Here is an 18,714-nt window from a genome sequence, read left to right as displayed (position 1 = left end):
AGAACCCCACCGGATAGCACTAAGCGGCTGCACAGTATCTCCGCAGTCTGTACATGCAGCAATGGTATTAGACATAAGGTTGACGAGACGGACATAAATCAATGCATGCAATCTGTGGTTAGTAGTTAAGTAGACGAAACTTACATTGACAACTCGTTCTGGGTTCGAAAACAACCAACGTGAATGGGGGAAACGAGAAAATTGAAGATACTAATAACTAAAGAATTGGGGGGAGGGCAACTCCGGTTCATCTCCGAAGCCTTCTCCGTGGTGCCTGAGTGCCTTACTGCCTTGGGCATGAAGCGCGGCGCTGCCACTTTACGCGTGGCTCAGCCACAGGCGCGTCTTTTTGAGTTGCGTGGCTTGGCGCGGCCCCGGTAGGATCAAACTGGCACGGCTATCCTACTTTCACCAGGGCTTTGATCCTTGCTCATGCTTGTCGACAGCTTCGGTCTGGGTCATGGACAGCGTGGTTTCTAGCTAGGCTGTATCGCGATGTTCCTTCTCCTTCTTTCATTCTTGTCCCCGTTCTTTTCGTCGTCCGATTCTGTGAAATATGGTGGAGGTTCTCGGTCCTCTGTCTGCTCGTCCGCCTACTCCACCTAGGACATCATCTCGTATGCTGTCTGAAAATGATCGAACTGAAGATTCTCCGGTTGTTGTACACACGCCTCGCGACTCTCCCTTTTCCGTCAATGGCTCAACCGGTGCTCCGTCAAGTCGACAATCCAAGCGCGTGAACTTCTCACCATGGACAAGATACATCAAACCTCCCTCGTTTACCAATTCCGCCGCGAAGTCCAAATCTGACCTCAAGTCCCTGCCTCCTTCGAACGAATGCAAACCTACAAAATCTATCCTCAAACCGACCACATCTCACTCTGCTACCAATTCGCCGTCTGCTGAACCTCAAGCTCCCGTTTCCTTCGCCATGCTTCTAGAGTCGATCTTACAACAGCTCGCTGGAGAGGCTGTCAGTTCAAGGCTCGACGCCTACATGCAGTTCTTCGGGGCTCTGAGAGCATATGACAATCTTCCTGGTGATCAAGAAATCATAGCGAGGTTGGGCTTGATCACTCAGTTCATACATCGGGACGTTAGCCGGGACTTGACAACCGGTGGACCGCTACATACCAACCTTGTAATACAGGCCCTTAAGTTGGCTGTTGCACTGGTTTGGCATAGTGAGATCTCTGCGCGTCTGCCAGATGACTTCAAGACTTTTCTCGTCGATCATTCCGTCAACTGTCTTCAAGATGTGAAGATGCCAAAGTCCGTGGTAACTCACTACTTGTCCGTATTGTCAACCCAGAACTTTAACGCCAAGGTCATGACGAACACGCGAATAATACGCATTTTGACGGTTCTCCATGAATTAACTAATCGCGTCACTGGAAGCGCAATTGTGTCCCAGCGTCTAAGCATCTATCTTCGTGTCCTCAATCAATCCAAGATGATCTTCGTCTCAAATGCATCCCTGTGGATGGATCATCTCATATCCGGCTTGCTACACCATGTCAAAGATATCAGGATAAAAGCTATCTCGGTGGGCTTTCAGACCGCTATAGCGTGCGGACCGAACCCAACCTTGTCGAAATGCGTCCGTGAGGTCTTCAGCAGACCTCTCGATGAGCGGAGGAAGCTTGTGACGGAAGTGTGCGAGCGAATGACGCGCATGATGGCACTTTCTGATTGCGGAGTCCACATACCTCAGATATGGAGTGTGATTATTCTACTCCTGCGCAGCAAAAAGTTCAACGTCGATCAGTGGGAGCATTTCAAAGAATGGGTGCTTGTGCTGCAGAGATGCTTCAATTGCAGTGATTCTGCAATCAAAGCGCAGGCCATCGTTGGCTGGAATCGGTTTGTTTATGTCGTCAGTCCTAGCGACACAACAAGCCCTTCGTTATTGCGGATGCTGAGCAAGCCCATCGTCTCTCAGTTCGATCGGAAGAAGCAAGACAAACAACCCAGTCAGCTAGCCTTGTGCAGCTACTATAATCTTCTTTACTACGCCTTCCGTCCCTCGGCATCTTTTCAGCATCTTGATGTCGTCTGGGAAGAATATGTCGCTTCACCGGCTTCGAGCATTTTTTCGTCTGTACCCAGTCTCAGCGACAGGGTAGCCCACGTGCTATCCAATATGCTCTGGAGCCCTCAGGCGAAGGTTTGGTTGGAGAATAAGGTCAATGAGAGCAACAAGCTGGACCCTGAAGAGTTGCCATCCATTGACAGTAGGTGGATTCGGTCGAGGATAACATCGGTTTTGAGCGTTTTTGAGGAGATCTTCAAGTCTTCTGTCTGGAATCCCGATATTGAGCGGTCGAATATTGCTACAGCCTGGATCGGCTTGTCCAAGGCCTTGTTACATGCGTCGAGCAAAGAGATTACGCCCACGCCAGAATCGATGCAAGCTGTAGCACACGTGCTTGGCCTTCTTCAGCGCCTCTGGAACGCCGGGCCCTCATCGCTCAATGCGGCTGTCGAGAAGGACTCAACGGATGCCTTCTATGACCGGTTCAGCTTTCTTGCCACCACTATGATCTACAGTCTTGGTAGCGCACGATTTACCGAGAAATTACTCCTCAAGACAGCCGATGAGACTTTCCAGGCTGCTACTACGCCTACGCATCGTCATCAAAAGGCGAATACAAGTCTAGACAGTCCCATCCTACATTTTCTTCGATTTATCAGTGAACTACCTGGTCATTCGAGGCCTTCCCCGTCATATGCGCGCCTCGTTACCCGTGTTCTGGAAGCTACTTGCAGTGACAAGCTATCAAGGAGCTCACGTCTGGAATTCTTTAGCCAATGCGCAGATGTACATGTGTTTGATGCGGCTGCTCATATTGGCGATGATAGTCTAGCTGAAACCGTGTGGAGGTCTGTGGCACAGCTGTCTGCAAGCTCTTTATCCTCTTTCCCTATGGAGACAGCTCGCGAACGTGACGGCTCAGTTTGCCGTGACTATGAGAACATCGTTAACATCCTTTCTGCCGGCTTAAAGTTCTCCGACGTGTTCGAAGTCTGGAATCCGCTTGTTGATTCTCTTATCCGCGTCGTAAGAACCGAAAAGGGTGATCGGGCTATTTCCACCATGGCCATGGAACCTCTTGCCGCATCTATCATAGAACAAGGGACACGGAATACCTGCAAGCCCTCCGCATCACTCTTGAAACTCTCGCTCTCAATTCCTTACGGCCACGAGGCGGAGACGGCAAAAGGAACTCATGAAATGGCCTTCCCTCACAGGCTGATCGAACTCGTGGATAAGACTCTTCGTCAGTCGTACGAAAGCTTTGATCCTGTCGAACCAAACGGCATTGCAGATTTCATCGAGTGCCTGACGTCTCTACTGGGATCGGGTGCACCTACTTTCCGTACAGCAATGCTCACACACCTCCAGCAGTCCCTTGCATTTTATCTCAAAGACGGGGAGCGCAAGATAAACGCTGAGAGTGGCGTGGAAAGCAGAATCCTTACTGCTGTAAGTGTACGAAGCAAGGGGCTTGTGTTACGTACTAACTTAGAATTAGTGTCGCGCGCTGTCGTCAGCCGTCTTGAACATCTTGCAAGCAGCACAACCTCACGACGCCTTCTGTGTACAAAAGTTCGAGCCTATAATCTGTGCGGGTCTTGAGTCCACACATGCCTCTGTAACAAAACGATTTCTTGACTTCTGGCGTTGTTCGTTTGGATCACAAGAGTCCTTGCCCTGCCCCGAGACGATATCTCGCGCGCTACATGATATTGAAGTCCAGATGAAGCTTCAGCAGCCGCATGGCCATCGGCAAAATATACAGGTACGTATTCTGACTAAAGTTCCAGCCTGCCCTGCTAAGAAATTCTAGTCCGAGGCACAATCCGATCGTCAAGACGCAAAGGCCATTCCAGTCGATACATCGGTCAAGTCTCGCATTGCTTTCATACTTGATGATCCATTCACATTGGGGCTGAACTCGTCGCCTATAACCGGAGGGTCTGAGCGTAAAGCCATGCCTACGTCTTCGGAGAAGCAGATCGGACATTCAGCAGGCCAAGTATCCCAAACTGATGATGACTCCGATCCGGATGTGGCCACGGGTCATTCGATGCCCCTCCCGACGGGATCGGGAGACCCTAGGAAGCGTAGCGAGTTGTTTTCGATCATTGAAAGCCTTCGTTCGTCTTCACCTCCGACGAATACTCCAAGAGAACTCGGTTTCATGACGCCCCCGCACTTGCGCGACCTGCGCAACGCGGATGCCGACGCCGGGACTCCACAAACCCCGACCCTACCACCTGTCGCCACTGACAATGAATATGGGTTTCTCGGTTCTTCCCCTACGCCGGGTACTCGAAGCCGAACGCAATTGAGCGAACCCGAGATACCTCAGTCGCTGTCGACTCCAGCAGCAGAAGAGTCTGTCCTAGAAACCGAACTTCAATCCTCCCCTCCAAAGCTTAAATCGACCAGTCCTGAACCTCGGAGTAACACAGGAAACATGGCCACACCAGGATCAGGGAACACTACGTCGAGCAGGAGCAGAAGATCGAAGAGGAGGGCCCGGCGTTCGTCAAGGCAGAAGAAGGCGATGAACGCTCAGTCCAGTCAACCGGACGCGACTGATGAAAGCATGGCAGTTGATTCAGAGGAGCCACTGACGAAGCGTCTCCGTTCATCGACAGGCAAATTGCCAGAAGACAAAAGCCTCTCCACTGAAGACAGGCAATCGAAGGATTCGTCAAAGAATGGCTCTCGCGACTCTGGGCTTTCCCAAGACCCTGTTACGGATTCTGGTGCTACTGAGGAGCCTGTCATCGAGCCAGAGCACCAGGTTAATGCTGAGCAACCGAAAGACAAAGAAAAACAACAAACGGACGGCTACGATTACATAGCGGACTCATGCAGCGACGACATGGAGACCCAGGTTGCGTCTCAGTTGGAGCAGGATCTAGAACTCGCTGTAGATCTGGACGACACAGCGAGTATAGAACATGCAACAGCTTCGGAGCAGGGTGCGAATAAGAAACGAAAGCGCGAGGCAGAGCAATCTACACCTTCGGGCAAAGAGCGGCGTCGCTCTTCAAGACTCACAAAGACGTCTTCTGTCGTAGATATCGAGGGAGGCCGTGCTACTCGGTCTAAGAGACCGATGACCGTGTCACAGGAGGTCGAATCATCCCCTGCTGAATCGGCGCCGAAGCGACGGAAGACCGAGTCTAAGGGTGATCTGACTAGCACGAGCAAGCCCGCCGAGCAAGCAGCTAGTACTGATAGCGGGAATACCAAGGCCCTGGATATCCAAGACAGCTCCCAAAAACGCAGATCCTCTCGTCTCAGCGGACAGGCGGCGCCAGCCATTCCTGAGGAGAGCCCGCTGCCGAAGAAGTCACCACGACCTAGTCGTTCTCGCAAGGCGACCAAGGACAAGGCCAAAGACAGCATACCAGAAGAGCCCCAACTTAGAGAAGATATCGAGACCCATCACGACGAGACTCCTACTAGAGATGCGGTGGACCAATCTGTCAAGGATGAAAGGGAGTCCAAGATCACTGTTGAAGATAAACCAACTGAGCAACTCCCAGAACCGGATAGCTCAGTGCAGCCTCCAACAGAAGCTCAGGTTGACGAACCGATGGATGAGCCGGTGCCCGAGACCCAGCAAACGGCTCCTGATGACGTGCAAATGGAAGACGCGCCCACAGTGACCGAACCCATCCCTGAGAAGGAGGCGCCATCTGAAGAGAAATATCTGGAGACGACGGAGAAAAAGACGCGAGCAGTATCCCGCACAACGCAGACCGAAAGCCAGAAGGAGCCAGAGATCACAGAGGCAGAAATTACAAACTCCCTCCGCAAAGTCTTGAGCGACGTGAAGCTGGCCAAGTTGGATCGAAACTCGCTGAAGGAAATTGACGATTTACTATTTGATATCCGGGTGGAAACGCATGAGGCATTGAGGAGAAACACCGGTTGAATGGATTTTGCATAGCGATGGCGTTGTACTTTTGTCTATATCCTAGTATCAATATTTTATACTCCTTGCTTTTTTTTGTCTGTCTGTCTGACTGTTTTATTTTGTGACCATGGCCATCAAAAGAAGTCTCATTTGTTTTATGATCCTGTGCTTGATTTGCCATTGTTCTTTCGGTCCTAAGTTCTATTATAAGATGGACGATGCGGAAGCTGAATGTACTCATCACGCTTTGAAGACTGGAGAATGCAATTGTAATACCAGCATACCATAAACCTACATTCTATCCCAATCACTAGTCACTAGTCACTACTAGTTTCTATAACTAGTTAGTTAGTAGCTCAAGATGATTAATCCGCGAAATCCTTGGCCGCTGACAGGAGGACTAGTCACTCCGTCATCTCATCCTCACTGCCACACACTCATCCAGGAGGCTTACTACTACTTACCAACCGACCAACCAACCATGCTTATCCTCCGGGGCGTCAGTTGCGCCCCAAACCTCACAGGGGCCCCCTAAAACCCGAGCACATCAGCTAGCTAAATACTAACGTACCTACTTCATCTATCCATCAGAACTGAGTCTCTATCCTCAGCATGACCACACTAATGACCCAACCCTGAATCAAAGACTCAAAAGTCGTCAGTCAGACTGGCGTCATGGTCCCGAAGAAACGAGGAAAAGAGACCCGATAGCAAGTGGTGGTGTATTCACTAACGGAACTAACCTTCCAACACTTTGATTTTTGTTTTCTTATCGCGGGGTCTATGACTGCGCTATAGTGTACTTTATTTACTCACTCACTCAGCTCTCACTTTATCGGGATCATACTACTATCTACCTGGATAGATAGATAGGTAGTTTGTAGTGTGAGTATACACCTACCTACCTTATTTATTCATAAGATAGCTGGACTACTAACCAAGCGCAGCCTCCGAACAGCACTACATCATGGTCCAAGTATCCTCTCTAGCATTAGTAGGCTATCTCGCTCCAGTGCTCGTTACGTTTCTGCTCTTCATAACATGGTATGTATGTTTTTCCATACTTTATTTAGGGGATATACCACAAAGCTCCTCCATGCGATAAAGAAAGAACATGTTATCTAAATTAACATGAAATACAGGCTCATCCTCGGCACCCGCCGTCGCCGTCGCCGTCGCCGCCTTTACGGCCCTACATACCCCTACTCGGACGCCGAAATGGCGGCGGCGGCGGCGGCGGGGGGACAACGTAATCCCCGGATCGTGATCTCGCAGCAGCTTATCGAGGTACTTTATCCGCAGATGAAGTACAAGGACTGGTTGGCTGGGAAGCAGAGTGAGCAGCAGCAGGATCAATCATTGGGTGCGATAGCGCAAGTGAGATCCACGACTGGGACAAATACTTCCGGTGAATCACCAAACAACATCAACACCAACACCAACATCACCAACAACCAAGAAAGAGACAAAGATGCAGAAGATGCAGATACAAGCGGAGACAACCACCGCACGTGCGCAATATGCATAGACCAGTTCGCCGACGACGACGAGATCCGATCGTTACCGTGTCGACATATCTTCCATACGGTGTGTTTGGATCCGTGGGTTACGAAGAAGAATGCGTTTTGTCCGTTGTGTAAGAGGGCTTTGTGTGGGGTGAAGAAGGGGGTAAATGGGAGTGGAGGGGATAGGAGGAGTTGGCCTTGGAGGAGGGCATCGCTGAGGGCGAGTGCTAGGGTGGTTTCGGTTTCGGTGCCCGAGGCGGCGGTTGTTAGGGGGTCGGTTTAGTTCATATGTTGCTTTGGGCAATTGGGGTGGTGAGTGGCTTTGTCTGGAGATGATGGGGGGAAGGATAGGTCTTGGTGGAGAGGACATCATACAATACTGAACGTACGCGGAGTACGCAATATACAATACTAGGGTAACATTCTATTTCAATCTCAACTTAGGCATCCATGATCGTCACTGCATGATTATTCACGTAAAGTTAAACTTAACCTATTATCCCAGTTACAACCGGGGCCGGATAGTCTGTCCACCTTCCCAAGATTCACCCGCCTCTAGGGTCTGCCAGCCAGCAACGGAACCGGCCTCGACACAAAGCATGTTCTTGTATGCCTCGTCAGGACCAAAGTCCGCCATGCCCTTGGCCTTCTCGATCCAGGGGTTCCACACGACCACATCCGTCAATGCCTCCCTTGTGATAGAGAAGAGAGGCTGATCATCCGACGCCGTGGACACGATAATCGGCACCTTCGGATCCAACGCCTTGTACACCCGGTCCGTTTCCTTGTTGATCTCCACTGCCTCCGAGGTCTCCGTGATAGCTGCACCGCCCTGTGTCTTGTCCAAGTATTCTTTTTGCTGGAGGTTCTTGACCCGAACGTTCGTAATGTCCTGCATGCCTCGTTAGCCTGGATCCAGCGCTGCAATTTGGTTGTGACATACCTCAACGCTCAAATACGTGTGCATCAACACCTGGAAATCGAAATTCTGCTCGCCCTGGTTCTGCACCTGCAGAGAAGTCTCCAAGCTCCCCTTTGTCAGAGTCACGCTATACACAAGTCCAAACTTGTACGGCCAAGCCTTCTGGAACTCCTCGCTCAGCATAGGATGCGACAGTCCAAAGTCCAACTTCACGGCGTCTTCGCCTTCTTTCCGGTCGCGGCCGAAGGCTTCGGAGGAGGATTTGCCAAGGAATTCCCAGTTCGAGTTCCGGGCGAAGCCGTGTTGGGGGAGAGCAGAGGTAGCGTGGTTGGAGGGAGGAGGACCGAAGACCTGATTTGATGAGAAAAGGAGTTAGTAGTTTTGAATTTTGAAGGAGTCCTAGACTGGAGGTTATAGGAAACAAGCTGGCTGTTCAGTAGTCATTGACTTGTAAAGAACATACCGGGAATACGACAGGAATTCCACCCCGGATAGGCTTGGAACCATCTAGGTTAGCCTTCTCGCTCACGAAGAGCTGTTCCTTGCCATTGGCGAGCTTCCAGGAGGTGACGGTGGCTCCATAGAGATACACGGTGACGGACTCGCCGGTGGGGAGGGTAGCTTCAACGGTGTTGTCGCGGAGGGAGATGGTGGGTTGGGGAAGAGAGGCACCGACGCCGATGGCGGCAGGCTTGTTAGAGCGATCCATGATGGTGGGGTGGAAGTTAAGATGAAGGTATTCAAGGTGAACGAGAGAAGGGGAAAGAGCAGCAAAGACGGAGGATGGATGCGGGGAGGCCGGAGTCAACTGAACCGGCGGGGCGGCGGGGCATTGGCGTCATTCGTCCCTCGCCGTTTCAGTTTACGAGCACAACTCATCCCCTTCCATTTCTTATCTTCCTATTGTCGAGGTGCATGTTTCATAGCATCTGATGTGTCTCGACAATAGTTGGAGTCTTTTCGACTATTTTAGGATACTTTTGAAGTCCCAATTCAGCTGATCAATGCAATGACATCACAAGTTTTCTTTCCGTCAGGGTCCAAAGTCAATGCTAAGCTCGATCCAGGGACTTGAGCTGGTGCAGATCTATAAGTGCTAGCATTGATGTTCAACAATAGAGACATTGAGGAAGCTATGATATGTATGTGGCTATCCTGACATCTAAGTTTCTTTCAGTCCAGACTTCGTCTTTTATGATGGATATGGAACTATTGACCTTTACATTGAATAATAGGCATATTCCGAAGACTCGGAGTAGTATTATAATACCTCTTTGTTCACCTCCTGGTTTGAATTCATACATCAATGCACGTGGATACTCTTTGTAATTCCATCCTCTACCTGATCACAATAGTTATCATCAAAATACCATTACCTCCAAGTATGGTAGCTCGAATTGGAAGCAAGCCTATCCAATTCTATCTCTTCTCATGTTTTCCACCTTGTGTCCATCTCATAATTACTACCATTCTGTCGAATCATGGTGGACTTATACATAAATTCACTACTATAACGGTCATTAGTCACATTAAAATACATCTAATAGGACTAGTGCCGCTCACAAATGAACCAACGAAATACCGAACCTGAACTGAACACATACTATTTTAAGACAAAATCGCGAATCGAAGACACCTAACGACATACAATAGGTAGATGTCTTCTCACTAATAATTTAAGCCAACACTGACTGAATGTAGGCCATAGTACCAGTAATGATGCAGTACTCTTAGTATTCTATAGCCTCTTGTCAGACTTTGAATCCTTCGGGGGTGTTAGCGCAGCGTGGACAGACAGATAATTACTGCTCCAGGGAAATGAAAGCATGAAGTACGAGCTCATCATCTGGACTAATTATTCGACTAAGAATACACTCATTATAAAATATGATATTAAAATATGGTACCCTGAACACACAAAGAAAGAATACCTATGGAGCCACAAAGTAAAAAAGTACGATATTCGCCACCATACCCAACAAGGCAACCCAACCCAACCTACCCTACCAGTAGCACCGACAAACCATCCAGCCGACCAGCCAGTCAAACACCCTCAAAACCCACACATTCATTCCAGTGATTCCACACAAACCAAACCCCCCACTCCAGCAGAGAAAAAAAATTCATTTCATAAAGTCTCGTACCAGTAGCCCCATCTCCCAGAGATCCACTTTCCACCCTAAAAGTCCACAATACATGGTTCCCGAGCTGTCAAAAGAGCGAAAACGACCAACCAGCACCCACCATATAGGACTAAAATTGAGTGGGTGTTCTAACAACCGGCGCCAATCGTCTAGTGGTTAGGATGCAACCTTCCCAATCTGACATTGGATCAGGTTGCGACGCGAGTTCGAATCTCGCTTGGCGCAGTTTTTTACTTGTCTCTTTTTTCTTTTTAGGCTGTCATGGTAGATAGATTGGTGAAAGAAAGGATTTGGTTCATTTTTTTGATTGCTATTGTTATTTGTATATTATATGTATGGCCAGGCTGTTTTGGAAGTAATCTGACTTCAGTTTTATGGCTCTGCTCTAGCTTGTGGTGGTGCATTTTTTGTCACATATTATGTTTGAGAAAAGGGGTCTCTAGAATTGAATGTCAAATGCAGTGAGTGATTCATGCCACAGATCCTTGAGACAATCTTGCGACTTGCTTACACAGACCTACAACCATGACTGGGTGATGCACAAACCTCCTTTGTCAGAGCGATTTCCCAATATTGCACTACTATACACTGTATCGACATACACCAAAGCCATCGTCCTACACACCTCTACTACTAGTACCCTCCTCTCTATCTCCATCCCCCAACTCATCACCAACCTTAAATGGATTCCTCTTAACCAAAACCGCCGCCACAAACACACTCCCCGCCAACGCAACTGCCAACAAGAACGTGCCCCTGACTGCAACATCGTATGCTCCTATCACCGCCTCCAAGTACTTCCCAGGCAACTTACCCTCCAAGCTCGTTGCACCCAAATGGGTCACCATCACCGGATCCAACCCGGGCACACTCTCCGCTAAATCTCCCGTCAACCGGTTCAAGAATATCGCCTGTGCCACACTGATGAACACCGCTTCTCCGATGTCCTGCGAGAAAGTCATCAGTGCCATGCCTATGGAGATGTCCTTCATGGGGAGAATGGCCTGCACGGCGATGAAGGGCACGCCGACGGCGCTGCCGGAGCCGAGGCCTAGGAGGATGAGCGATGGGATCCAGAGCTTGGCAGGTGTGGTGAGGGTGAAGGTTGTCATGAGGGCGATGCCGGCGATGACGAGGAGAGAGGCGGGGAGGAGGATCGGGGTGTAGGTGCGTGTGCGGGAGATGAGCCAACCGCCGGTGATGGCGCTGATGAGGACGGAGATGACTAGGGGGAGGGTGTTGAGGCCGCTTTGGAGCGGGGTGGCGTTGCGGACGGTTTGGAACCAAATTGAGAGCTGGAGTTGGTTAGTTTGTGTCTAGAGGGTAGGGATGGAGATGGGGAGTGTACGTAGTATTGGACGATGGCGCGGCAGGCTGAGAGACACAGGCTGAAGGCCGCGCCGGTTATAATGATGCGTTTACGGAGGACGCGCGGTGGGAGCATGGCGGTGTCTTGTTTGCGGTGCTGGAGGAGACAGAAGCCCGTGAAGATGATGGGCGAGAGGACGAGAAGGGCGATGATCCGTCCGTTGGTCCAGCTGTAGGTATCGCCGCCCCATTGCAGCGCAAGGAGGAGGCATAGCACTGCGGGGGCGAAAAGGAAGAACCCGAGTAGGTCCAGCTCGTGGAGTTTCTGGATGTGTGTTTTTGAGCCCCTGGGGGTGATGGTCGGGAGCTTGAGAAGGAGAAGCACGGCGGATGGTAGGGCCGCGGCAGGCAGGTTAATGTAGAAACACCATCGCCAGGATAGGTTGGATGTAAGTATGCCTCCAAGAATAGGGGCTATGGCGATGGCAGTGTATTCGCTGGCACTGATTAGGCCGACAAACGTCGGTCGTCTTCGTAGAGGCGTAGAGATTGCAATGATGCTGGATGTTTGTTAGCTTGCAGACATGCCTCTAGGTACTGTAGTGCTTACACCATGCAGCCTTGACTGATCCCAGAAAAACCCAAGCCAGTTATGGCCCTTCCAATGATAAAGATGAATGAACTTGGCGCAAGGCCCGAGAGAAGGATGCCACCCTCAAACAGCAGTAGGTTGACGAGAAAGACCCATTTCACCGGGTAGTTGTCATATAGCTTTCCCTGAGAGAGCTGCGACATGCAGGAGGTGAGTCGACTTGGACGCCGTTAGCAGGGATATACAGGGTTACTGATCTGTAGGATAGACTCACAAAGCAGCATCATACCAACCAACATCAGCCACCGACCCGAACTCGTCGGTTATACGCGGAATAGCGGTGGTTAGGATCGTGGCATCCTATTATAACATTAACCAGCGCACGGGGATTTGCAAATAGTAGCACTTACCAGGCCAACCAAAAAGACACAGAAACAAAGGGACAGGGAAATGAGGACGAATTGGACCCCGTGGGGATAGATGGCCTCATCAAGCTCGGACTCGGCCTCAGGCTTAGCTTCATGATTCTGCCGGACGGTAGTGTCGCCGACTGAATCTCCCGGAACCTGCTGGGACTTCTGGAAATCCTCCCCAAGGTGTGTAGCTTCCGAGAGCTCAATGGCCTCAGGGCTTATTGCCATGCCGGGCAGGGGGCAGAGGGACTGAGGAAAATGAAGCTAGAAGCATGAGCGAAATTGCAGCGGGGAGGCCGGGTACTATATGAGAGAGATAAGAAACAATCAGGCAGAAGCTATCAGAATAGTAAATGATGGAGCATCCTGTAAAGCCGGAATTGTGCCAATCAGGAACGAGGAGTCGATGAGGTGATTGCCCCCCGGGCTGATGCGAGCTTAATGCAGGTAAGCCATTTAGTCCGATCCTTCTCAGTCTTGGCCAACTTCCTCACAAATTCTACTCTTGTGTGGATACCATTAGATGAGTAGATTACAGGATAACGACAAGCCGGGTAAGAACCCAAAGAAAGCGGTGGTTCATCATTCATTCATTATACATATATCGTCAGGGCCGATACGTTGGGAAGTACGGACTTCTTGCTCACTTTTGACCACACACAACGCCGGTACGCCGTGATGTGGCGTAGCTATCGAGAAAATAATATCGCACTATGTGATGCCCGCCAGCACAGTGCTTCCATCCGCATTGACAAACTGACAATCAAAAGGTGGAGGAGAAGGGAAACAATCTGGGTCCATAGCCCAGCGGCCGGGAAGTTGACTGCAGCCAGCAGAAGTAGAGGATAAGCAACCCAGGGATTGACTGCCAGAGGACTGCAGGGCTGGAAGGTGGAGACGACCTTGAGCAGGAATGCCGCCAGTTGCAACGCCACTGCAGGGATCTGGGAGTCGATGAGTGATGCAGCGCCCGGGAAGACTCTAGCCAGGGAGAAACGACCGGGAGGCGGGGGTAGTAACTGTTGGACAGGCTGCGGTCGCTCCTGGGGAACCTCGCGATGTTCGGCTTGTGCGGGAGAGTGCGATTGTGCGCTGGAGAACCAAGGCCGCACCATCATGTCGTTTTCCGGGCTGAGCGGGGTGTTTCGCTCTGACAACGGGCTTGTTTCTTCTACAACCGGCCTCGATGCAGCCTCAGCACCATCCGGCTCATACAGTGGATTTCGTCGTACAGCCACTGGACTCCGTGTCAGAGACTTGTTCGGAGAGCTGGATGGCCGGAAGGTTGGAGAATCCGTACTTTCCACCGGATGAATCCTCGCGCTTGGACGTATGTCAGGGCTTGTTGGACTGGTCCTTCTTGATCGAAAACTCTCGTTAACGTTGGCACCAGCCTGTAGGCCGCTCAGAACCTCGTCTGCAGACGGCCGCCCGTCAGGGTCCAAGGACAGTAGACGTTTTAAGAATGTGTAGAGCTGCCCAGGCAAATCCGGCCTGATAAACTGCGCATCGTCAAACCCAGCCCAATGGCTGATTTCCTCACGGAGCTGATCGAGGTCCTCTTTCTCCTCATGGATCAGGTCGGCGTGCGTGTAGGGCAACTGCGCAAAACAGAGGAAGTAGAGAATCATTCCCAAAGAGAAGATATCGGACTTGAAGGTGAAGTTCCCAAATGGACCCCCTGGATAATCTCGCCGTAGAACTTCCGGAGCGCAAAAGGAAACCGTCCCGGTCGCCCCAGTAGACCTCCGCATCGAGTCTTGCGCCTGAACCTCGCCAAAGTCGCTCACAAGCACTCGAATTCCATCACTGGTCTTGTGAAGCAAACAATTGTTTGGCTTCAGATCACGATGAATGTATCCATTAGCATGAAGGTAACGCAACCCCGAGGTGATGTCCTTGAAGAAAGAATAAATTTCCTCGAAGTTCAACTTGCGAAGGCCACCGGCTTCAGGCGGAGGTTCCGGCCCTCCTCGGGACTTTCTGCGCAGACGCTCCTTCAGCTGCTCAGTGGTTGTCGGAGTGTCAACCGAACCACAGATATAGTTATGCAGATCCCCAGCGTTACAATATTGCTGAAGAATAAACGCACAAGGCACACTGGGCCCGAACGTACTAATCTTCGCGTTCTCTAGCCACACATGTCGATATGAAACAAGATTTTGGTGTGTAAGATGCTGCAGCAATTGCACCTCAGCGAGCACCTTCTCTAGCCATTCATGATCGTCTCCAACGGGTACCCGCTTGCAGGCATACTGTCCGAGCGATACACCGTCCAGCACATGCTTTACCAGCAAAACCACTCCTTTCCCTCCCTTTCCCAAGACCGTCTCTTCCACGAAAAACTTCTTGAAGTAGTCCTGCGTAAAAGCGGCGGAAGAGATTCCTTGCGTAGAGTGTATGCCGCTACCCGAGTAGCTGGGCTCGCTGGTGGGACCGTCTGCAAGTGCGGGCGGCACCAGACGTCGACGGGGTGACGGAGGGCTCGATGAGCTCACAGAGCTGGGCAAGCTATTGTGAAGCATACGGAAATAGTGTGGGTTGATAAATTCCGGCTGCGTTCCGCCATGGTGGTCGTCCTGGGCTGAGCTGCTATCACGTAGGGGTCGATGGCAATACGGGCAGTCAGCGAGCTCCAGGTTGCCGTCATCACTTTCGGCTGCATGTCGAAGAACAAGTTGCTGGGAGTCTCGGTCGAAAACAACGACAGAGTCGTTATGGCGGCTTGTCAAGAAACATTGTCAGGATTATCTTCATAGTGGGCAAGTGTCTGGTGGGGAAGCCAGGCTCGGGGTGAGGGGAAGCTTGGAGCGGAAGCATACAGTACGACGTCAAGATTGCCTGACCCGTAGGGAACAATGGACATGCCTTCGTCCGCCATTATAGCAGGCAGAGCAGCCCATGCTTAGAGAACACAGAGAAATACAAGGCCGCAAAGCCATGAAGAAGGGGCCGATCTTAAGCAGTTGCTGGCATGTTCTGGCCGCTGCTGCGGAGACCGGATGACGAGAGTGAGGCTGGGCGCACGTGAGCGGCCCTGGCGGTGAAGCTGGAAAGTCGCCGCGTCGCGTCCAGAAATGCTTTTTACTCGTATATTCAACTACAATGTACGCGGATTACTATAAATGCATGAACATGGATGATTAGACGATCTCTCTCTTGATTTGATGCTATGCTTCTCAGCACTATGCGGGTATCTAAAAGTAAAAGCATTGGGGCCGAGGGATAGCTGGCTCGGATCCCGGTCTTTCCTGCATGGGTTGACATGTACTGGCAGGCAAGCTGTCCAGGTGGCATGTCAGCAAGGCCGTGTGAAACCAGGCCTGAACTGGATATGCTCGGTGGCGTTCCGACCTCCGATCCATCTGCATCGTCAAGGATGCCAGTGGGCCATACAGCTTTTGTCAGCGGCCCGATGATCGGTCGGGCATGGCGTGACTGTCGGTTCCGCTCCGGTTGAAAGGGCGACGACATGGGCCCAAGGTCAATGGGTTAGTGACGGGCGGATCGGCGATCCGCGAGGTGTTGAAAGTAATGCAGAGTAGATCTCCTGTTTAATCTTCCTCTGCTCCGCTCTCCTCGTCGCTAACCTCGAGATTGGCGATCGAGTCGTTATCATCATCTTCCTCGTCAAAGCCCTCGAACTCATCTCCCGAGCCAGACTCTTGCTTCTCAGCCGCTTCAGTGGTATCAGCAGCCTCAGGAGCGGTCTCATCAAGCTTCCGCTTGCGGCTCATTTCACCGAGGCGACCTTCACGACCTTCGATCTTCTCGCCCTCCTCGCCAGAGTTGTGAGGGGGAGCAGTGAACCAAGGGATCTTTCCACGGAGGAAATCGTTGATGACCATCTTGGCAACACCGTCGAGATCAGGCTCTCCACCACGGAGGAGGCGACCACCCTTGCGGGCGAGGAGACTGAGGAACTCGATGGGGTCGTCAGTGCGCTTGATACCGTAGGTACGCTCCAAATGCTTGGGCTGAACACGCTTGAGAATAGCTGGAATGTACTGCTCAGGGTTCTCTACGTTCTCCACACGGACGACACCACGGAGAAGAATATCCTCAGGAGAGTCATTCGGGTTTGGAGGAACAACACCAGGGCAATCGATGAGGTAGATCCTCTTCATCAAGGTAACGTACTGCCACACCTTGGTTTCACCCGGAATAGGAGCCACAGTGCACACCTTCTTCTTGCGCAAGGTGTTGATGACGGAAGACTTTCCAGTGTTGGGGTATCCAATGAATCCCACGGAGATCTGCTTCCGGTCCGAGTGCAAAGAAGAAAATTGCCTCAGTAGCTGGATCAACGAGCCCTTTCCGAAGGAATTGTTGATAGAAGCATGGAAAGCCAACGTAGGATAATCCTTAGAAAGGTGGCGAACCCAAGCAGCCTGGTGTCACGTTAGCAGCTGAACACCAGCGTTGCTATCAGAGTATAGCATAGTAAAAGAAGAAAACATATAAAGAAGAAAAGAAACAAAAGTATGATAACAGGATGTGTGAAATGTTACTAAGAGACCTGCTATGATGCCACTTCAAGAGCGGAAGCAGGACTCAACTCAAAAACAGAACACAGCTCGGTCCTTAACGATCGGCTTTCAAAACGAAAACCAATCAGCCTAGCTTCAGAAAGAAGGTCGGCGCGGACCAGCGTCAATCTGCCAAAGCTGTAACAGACAGTCTCCCATAGCGAATAGCGCGACATGAAGTCGCAGGAGGCGCCTTGACTTAGCGATGGCAACGGCGAAGGGCCGTATTGAAGATCAAGGGAAAAGGGGAAATTGCAATGAGAGAAAGAAAGCGAATATAGACTTACCGCCACACCTGTAGGTACGAGATCGCACTTGTTCAGGACGAAAATCAAGTGCTTGTGAGGAGCCTCCTCTCGGATGTACTTCTCAATACTCTTGCACCGTGTACCTTCCGGATCACGAGCATCAAGGAGATGGATGACAACATCGGAGGAATCGATAACCTTGTAGAGCTCGTTCCAGATACGCTTACTCTGTCCCTTAAGGAAGACAGCCTCCTTCGCGATGGGTGCGACACTAGAGTCTTCCTCTACTGCGACATCATCACCGTTCACCACCATAGTACCATCTTCATAAGTAGCATGGTCCGACTTCTCAACAAAGGCGTCGTGCATCTTGGCGGTCTCGCCAGCCAGATCCGTAAGCGACGAGACACCCAACTTGACACGTTTCCTCTGAGCCTTGGGCCCGAAGGTGTCACTGAAGGGGTTGGTCTCGATGGCCATCTTGGCCTGGTGCTGCTTCAGTCCATTCACACCCTTGTCATCTCTGATCAGGCTCATGGGAAGCTTGTTGGTCTTGAGCAAGACGGAATACGGATCAGAGGCACGCTCAGCGACCGCCTCACGGAAAGAGGACAGAGCCTCTTGCGAGATCACTCTGGTGTTTCCAAACCATTTACGGTTGGGTTCAATCCTAGCGACGGGGGCGTCTCGAGACTGGTACGAAGCAGCCTTGGTGATCTTTCCTTCAGCGTTACGTTGGGGTTTACCATCCTTGAGCATATTCAAGGTCCTCAACTTCTTCGCATCTCTTCCAGAAATCAGTACACATATCCATGACCATGTGTCGTAAGGAGAATACTAACCTGTAAAAGTTTTCACCCTTTACCCGGACGTTCCCCATGCCATCTCCAGTCTTCCCCTGCCGCTCTTTACGAGTGGCTTCCTTCTTAAAGGTACCCATTGTGCAGGTAAGCGCTCAAGGCACCTCAAAGAAGAATAATATGAAAAAAATATCAAAGATAAAGTGTCACAAAAAAGGAATGGCGGAGCGCAAAGAGGGAAGAGAAAGAAAGGAAAAAAGTTTCGAAGCGCGGGAAATTATTTTTTTCTCCAAAGGCGGGCGCCAAGCTAA

General features: G+C 50.9%; 5 protein-coding genes and 1 non-coding gene across 6 annotated transcripts; 3 read left to right on the top strand and 3 right to left on the bottom strand.

Moving 5' to 3' along the window:
• Positions 1 to 443: 443 nt before the first annotated feature.
• Positions 444 to 6,195, top strand: BO79DRAFT_199117 (putative telomere length regulator protein (Rif1)). The gene is made up of 3 exons (XM_025681395.1): positions 444 to 3,487; positions 3,537 to 3,803; positions 3,852 to 6,195. Exons 1-3 carry the CDS (start codon positions 557 to 559, stop codon positions 5,958 to 5,960), a joined length of 5,307 nt encoding a protein of 1,768 aa, XP_025537333.1. The 5' UTR covers positions 444 to 556; the 3' UTR covers positions 5,961 to 6,195.
• Positions 6,196 to 6,517: 322 nt separating this feature from the next.
• On the top strand, positions 6,518 to 7,730 carry BO79DRAFT_246871 (putative RING finger protein; the record flags this gene model as incomplete). The annotated part of the gene is made up of 3 exons (XM_025685602.1): positions 6,518 to 6,827; positions 6,890 to 6,986; positions 7,085 to 7,730. The coding sequence occupies exons 2-3, from the start codon at positions 6,910 to 6,912 to the stop codon at positions 7,728 to 7,730; spliced, it is 723 nt and encodes a 240-aa protein (XP_025537332.1). The 5' UTR covers positions 6,518 to 6,827; positions 6,890 to 6,909.
• A 212-nt stretch (positions 7,731 to 7,942) lies between these two features.
• Positions 7,943 to 9,123, bottom strand: BO79DRAFT_199112 (D-hexose-6-phosphate mutarotase). The gene is made up of 3 exons (XM_025681394.1): positions 8,833 to 9,123; positions 8,391 to 8,720; positions 7,943 to 8,339 (listed from the first exon to the last, which is right to left on the bottom strand). The coding sequence occupies exons 1-3, from the start codon at positions 9,076 to 9,078 to the stop codon at positions 7,953 to 7,955; spliced, it is 963 nt and encodes a 320-aa protein (XP_025537331.1). The 5' UTR covers positions 9,079 to 9,123; the 3' UTR covers positions 7,943 to 7,952.
• Positions 9,124 to 10,651: 1,528 nt separating this feature from the next.
• BO79DRAFT_t176 lies at positions 10,652 to 10,738 on the top strand. The gene has a single exon. It is a non-coding gene; the product is annotated as a tRNA-Gly (tRNA).
• On the bottom strand, positions 10,670 to 15,755 carry BO79DRAFT_239182 (protein kinase IKS1; the record flags this gene model as incomplete). Its single annotated transcript, XM_025684889.1, has 8 exons — positions 15,649 to 15,755; positions 13,588 to 15,550; positions 12,824 to 13,075; positions 12,688 to 12,773; positions 12,432 to 12,632; positions 11,862 to 12,381; positions 11,275 to 11,808; positions 10,670 to 10,690 (listed from the first exon to the last, which is right to left on the bottom strand). Exons 1-8 carry the CDS (start codon positions 15,705 to 15,707, stop codon positions 10,670 to 10,672), a joined length of 3,636 nt encoding a protein of 1,211 aa, XP_025537330.1. The 5' UTR covers positions 15,708 to 15,755.
• A 229-nt stretch (positions 15,756 to 15,984) lies between these two features.
• Positions 15,985 to 18,623, bottom strand: BO79DRAFT_210310 (putative GTPase NOG2). The gene is made up of 3 exons (XM_025682775.1): positions 18,446 to 18,623; positions 17,643 to 18,390; positions 15,985 to 17,217 (listed from the first exon to the last, which is right to left on the bottom strand). The coding sequence occupies exons 1-3, from the start codon at positions 18,541 to 18,543 to the stop codon at positions 16,381 to 16,383; spliced, it is 1,683 nt and encodes a 560-aa protein (XP_025537329.1). The 5' UTR covers positions 18,544 to 18,623; the 3' UTR covers positions 15,985 to 16,380.
• Positions 18,624 to 18,714: the final 91 nt, after the last annotated feature.

The sequence above is a fragment of the Aspergillus costaricaensis genome (genome assembly GCF_003184835.1).
Source record: "Aspergillus costaricaensis CBS 115574 unplaced genomic scaffold BO79scaffold_25, whole genome shotgun sequence".
NCBI lineage: Eukaryota > Fungi > Ascomycota > Eurotiomycetes > Eurotiales > Aspergillaceae > Aspergillus > Aspergillus costaricensis.
Note: the sequence above shows the minus strand (reverse complement) of the source record. Positions and strands in the feature narration are given on the sequence as shown.